Source organism: Acanthopagrus latus, chromosome 10 (assembly GCF_904848185.1).
Source record: "Acanthopagrus latus isolate v.2019 chromosome 10, fAcaLat1.1, whole genome shotgun sequence".
Taxonomy (NCBI): Eukaryota; Metazoa; Chordata; class Actinopteri; order Spariformes; family Sparidae; genus Acanthopagrus; species Acanthopagrus latus.
The window spans coordinates 13,427,727-13,432,777 of record NC_051048.1 but is presented as its reverse complement, the minus strand read 5'-3'; the positions used below and the strand labels follow the sequence as shown (position 1 = coordinate 13,432,777).

General features: G+C 38.3%; 1 protein-coding gene across 3 annotated transcripts in view; it reads right to left on the bottom strand.

Annotated features, from left to right (window-relative positions):
* Positions 1 to 416: 416 nt before the first annotated feature.
* The window catches only part of LOC119027258 (SH3 domain and tetratricopeptide repeat-containing protein 1), a 58,557-nt gene continuing 53,922 nt past the window's right edge, over positions 417 to 5,051 (bottom strand). For all 3 annotated transcript variants that reach the window (XM_037112268.1, XM_037112267.1, XM_037112270.1), the window contains 2 exons: positions 849 to 1,016; positions 417 to 768 (listed from right to left, as the gene is read on the bottom strand). In XM_037112268.1, the coding sequence (XP_036968163.1) occupies positions 745 to 768; positions 849 to 1,016 (192 nt within the window). In that variant the 3' untranslated portion in view covers positions 417 to 744. The remainder of the gene's footprint in view (positions 769 to 848; positions 1,017 to 5,051) is intronic.

Sequence of the window (5,051 nt, the reverse complement as noted above, 5' to 3'; positions counted from 1 at the left end):
CTACCTGACTGCCATGTATTATAATGAAAATGCAGACAGACCACAGACCAAAACCTGGGAAGGTTTACCTCTCAGCTCACAGAACTGCGATAGGCTAGATACCTGTAAAGACTATAAACGATGGACACAATATTTAGTTTTGCAGAAATGTATTAATACTGTGTGTTACAATTTTGTCTAATGCTGATTGCCAGATAGGCTGGCCTTGTGTTTGAATTATTGTTATTGTTTAATTATTGTTTTTGGGTGCAGAAAAGCCCCAAGTGAATACATAAAAAATATGCACAACATCTGTTCATGAAAACTATACAAATGAAGAAATAGCAAATTCAATATATTAAACTGTACTGTACTTATATTCCTCATGTGTTACTGCAGTTGCAAAATTATGCCGTCTGAAGCAAAACAAGACATGATAACATCTTTGTTTTTTATTCTTTGACATTTTACAAAGAACGACTTACTGGTGTATTTCTCTCAGCTGTACAAGACAGATAGTCAGCTCTGTAGATTTGACAGGCATTCTGCAAGGAGTAAACATTGAGGCACACAGGCTCCAGCCCAGGATGGTCATGAAGTTGCAAAGGTGTTTTCAATGAAATCTATCCTTCCATCCATCCATCCATGTATGATCTCTCAGGTGATGGACTAAGATATTTATGTAGCCACGGACTCACTGTACCACAGATGGTCTGTGTTACATTGAGATTTTTGGCAAGTGGGAGCTTCTTTTATTCATTTTTTTTATTTGGCAGTCCTCATTGGATCCTGGAATGGAGAGAGCAAAAGCAACACAGATTAAAACACTGTATTGCAGTTATGGTTACTGTGTGCACTGAGATACTCACTTCTCTTTCTAGTTTCTGGATTTCCAAGTCCAGTTTCCTGAGTGTCCGGCATTTAATCTCAAGATCCAGCTCCATTTCTTGGAGCGTTCTCTTCTTCAATTTGATTTTAACTTCTGCCAGCTCTGTCTCTCCAGGTGCTTTGCGTATAGTCTTGACTGTCTGAGAAGTCTGTAAAAGAAATGTCAATTAGCACAGCAGGATTTGTGCATAATGTAGAATTACTTTAGCCAATACTCACAATGTTACCAGGCTGCTTAGAAGACTGTGCAGCACCTGGGTCCTGTTACACATATATTTTCTATTAGCAGCACATCACTGACTTCATATCCTTTATTGACTAAAGCCTTCTGGAGTCCAATGACATGGTCCCCTCATCTGCAGAAACGCATTCTGCAGCTGCAAATGTGCATTGAAGCCTAATTATGACAGTTCCAGTGGAGCACTGTTTATTAATTGGACAGTTTTGGACTACTTACGCATTAAGCCGGTCCACTATTGTCTGCCACACTTCCGCTCTTTCTTTAATTATGGCACTGGTATTGCCTTTTTTTTGCATGATATCTTTCGCCTCTTCATAGAACTCCATCAGGAGCTGTTGTTTGGCGGCCGTGAAATATGAAGCGCGACTCTTATCCATGTTGCCATCTGTGATTCTGTGAGCGATCGTGAGGTCTATTTAAGTATGCCATGAACATGCACTTACCCCGACTATCTACACCTGGCTTGACATAGCCGTGCCTTTTCATCCTGGCTCGGCAAACATGCAACCAATTAAGCCAGGATGCGCTGAGCAGACTAGGTCAAGCCGCTTGCTCAATTATCCTGGATTTCGTTATGCTACTTTTGTGCAATACCCCTCTGGTAACCTACAGTAAATAACAAACAGAAAATGTCATTGTAATTTATAAGTGCCAACAGTAGCCAATTGAGACAAATAACATAGTTGCATAGTAGGCATAGTTTCACAGTGTCCACAGGAGCACCTATCCAAAAAACAGAAGGTGAAGATTTCACAAACATATGAAATGAGTGTATCTCTGCAACCACAAGGTCTATTTGAATAATTGTGTTGTCATAGTAAAGGGAACACTTTGAGATGTGTAAATCAGTATATGTGTTTTTTACACGTCTGCTGTTTAATTTGACGTGCAACGTGACTATATTATTTCATGATTAGGGCAATGGTGGCAATGTATTAGCTCTCACTGTCCCCCAATAAGGAGACTCTTGTTTGTGACGGAGAACTGCAGATTGAGTCGGACTGCACAGTGACTAACCGCAACAACACATACAAACAAACTAACATTATTCAGACAAATTAGCCATTCTGAAATGTCCTGCTGCAGCCGCAGAGTCTGTGTTTCTTCAGGAGCCTCTCCTTCTGGGTTCGATTCTGGTCAAACTGGTATGGTTGAATGACAGTATTTTGGCGAGCCATAGCATTACATCCAACATAAAACATTAGCACGTGCTACTGGTAGCGTTAGCAGCATCTTTTGCCTGAGTGGAGTTTGTAGCAGACAAGGCAGGTGTTGACAAACGATGCTCATTAGCATTTAAAGGTGCAGTCACAGAAACAGCCTGTTCTCAGAAGAGCTCAGTAGAGCTGACTTGAGCAACTTTTAGACTGCTGAAATTCAGGACCACGGATGGATTTGGGGCAATGCATTTTGAATACAGTGTTGTTGGACCTCTGACAGCTGTGTGAAATTGATGAAAAACAGTATAATATGGGATGTGTAAATAAAAAATGTCCTCTGAGAGCATGGTGTTATTTTCCTTTTATTAATTAAAAACAACTAATTTAAAGGTTGGGTTTAGATTTGTGCTAGTTGTGTATGATATAGTATGGTATATAGTATATTGTGGTTTAGTATCACAGGATGTGTAATACAGTACCACAGACTTATGGTAAAGTACCACAGACTTATGGTAAAGTACCACAGAATGTATGGTATAGTATCACAGCATGTGTAATACAGTACCACAGACTGTATGGTAAAGTACCACAGAATGTATGGTAAAGTACCACAGTACAATCGTCCCAAAATCACACAAAAAACCCTCGAGTACCACAGGAATTTACCACAGCAACATGTGGTACAGTACCACAGGAACATAGTACCAGTGTCACTGAAATTGCCTTTTTTAATGGTATTTTACCATAGGAGGGGAAGAGCTCCCATTGAACAGCTAAATTCAGGCTGCTTGCTCATTGGTATTACTGTTGGCACCGCCGTTGCAAAGACAGTGCTATCAACAGATCTCCAGTTAACAACATGGCTACTCTCCCAAACAAAAACCAACCAAAAAAAAAATCCCACTTTGTCTAAGAAACCCCAACCTTACTGAAATATTGGTGAGTTTTAACTCTTTGGACTAGTTTCAACTGAATCATCAAAATAGTTTAGGGGAAATAATTTATGAACAATTCAAATGAGAGGCTGACCACCTGACACTGCATTTTTATGTGAGGTCACAAGCCAAAAGACTGGATCCACGTATTTAATATGCAACAGTGTGTTCTATCTTATGGACTTTTTTGTTTTTAATGTAAAATATTAATTTGTAAAGTAGGAGTAACTGCAGCTGTCACTTAAGTAAACAATTCAATATAACACTGAAATATAGTAGATGTAAATGTCCTATGTACAGTTACCTCAAAACCATACTTTACCACAGTAAATGTACTTTCAGCAGCTTTTCGGCAGTGTTGATTTTTGGCCATAGATGCTTTACGAAGTATAAATGTAGCTGTTACAGTGACTGGTGGTCCAGTCATGAATCAGGCTGCAGACAGCGGTCAGCACCATGCTCTGCTGCTTTTTTCTTTCTTTCTCTCCAGAACATGAAGTCATTCATTCTTTGATGCAGACTGGGGATATGAGGACATGCTTTCATTTCTGTCCCCTTGTAAGGGCAATTTAAAATGACCAGACCATGCAGACACACAGACACAAACACTTTGACCTTTGTATCATTAATTTTGTGATGACCCTAACCCTACTGATCCTGAATATATTTCAATTGAGATGGGTGATCTAAATCTGGGTAATCCTTTCAATGGGAAAATATCGGCACCTGATAACCATACATAACCATACATAACATACTTAATGTGATCGTTTCTCTTTGGTTGGAATAAATATATTCTTTTCTGTGCAATTTCACCACAAGACTGGTCTAACATTCATTTAGATTTGAGGATTCTTTAATGAATTTGATGGACAAAAGACTCAAAAGTAACAAGATGCCTACACAAGTGTTTGAAAAAATGAATGAAGCAGATGTCCATCTTAACAATTGTATAATAGGCAGAGTGAATAAAATAAAAATGTTTTATTTTAATAAAGTCTTCTTGTTCTGTGATATTTCTGGCTGATAAATATTTCACAATGGCAGAACCCTTTTGAGGAAGTCAAATAAGTGGCTATTCTGATTGAATGCATTGAGGCATGTAAAGGCTTATCTTAGCTGACCACATAACAGTCTATTGTAGTTTTAATCTCCAATCAGAATGATTTTAGTCAGATGGAAGAAATACTATCTATGTAATCATAGCTTATAAGAAAGAGTTATTCTGTAAAGGCAATGTTTGAAATTTTGGAGTTAGATGATACCATAGATTGATACCAGTTAGTGTAGCTTAGTATGTATATTGAAAACAGGCCAGCTGGCTCTGCTTTCATGTAAATCTAGTGGCCAGCACCTTTAAACACACTAATCGTAAAATGCCAAATTTTGTTTTTACAGAATATTATGAGGTAAAGAGTGGTAACTTTCCGTACTGCTACTAGGCAACTACAGAGCCAGCCTAGCAAGCATTTTTCCCAACATGTCAAACTTTTCTGTGTTCTCAGCAGAGTGGTGAGTATGGTTAGGAATTGGTGCTGTAATGGAAGTTAAGCTGTAGAAACAAAACTATATATAGTGTATGTTGAATTTAGCAAGGGTGTGTTGTAAACCTAACTTTTGCAAGAGGATGATTGTGTGTTTTTCTTTCAAAAGTCACAAAATCTCAATTTGAGATAGGTTTTCGGTTTCTATTTTATTACATTGTGTACCCACATGCACTTTGTCGGTAAATCTGTCTGAGGCATCATGTCCCAAGATAGATTAAGCTGTTTTTTTCAATGCAGTTAGGAACGATGGTCAAACTACACAAACAAGACTCAAGTTGTAAAAAGTATAATTTTCCCTGGT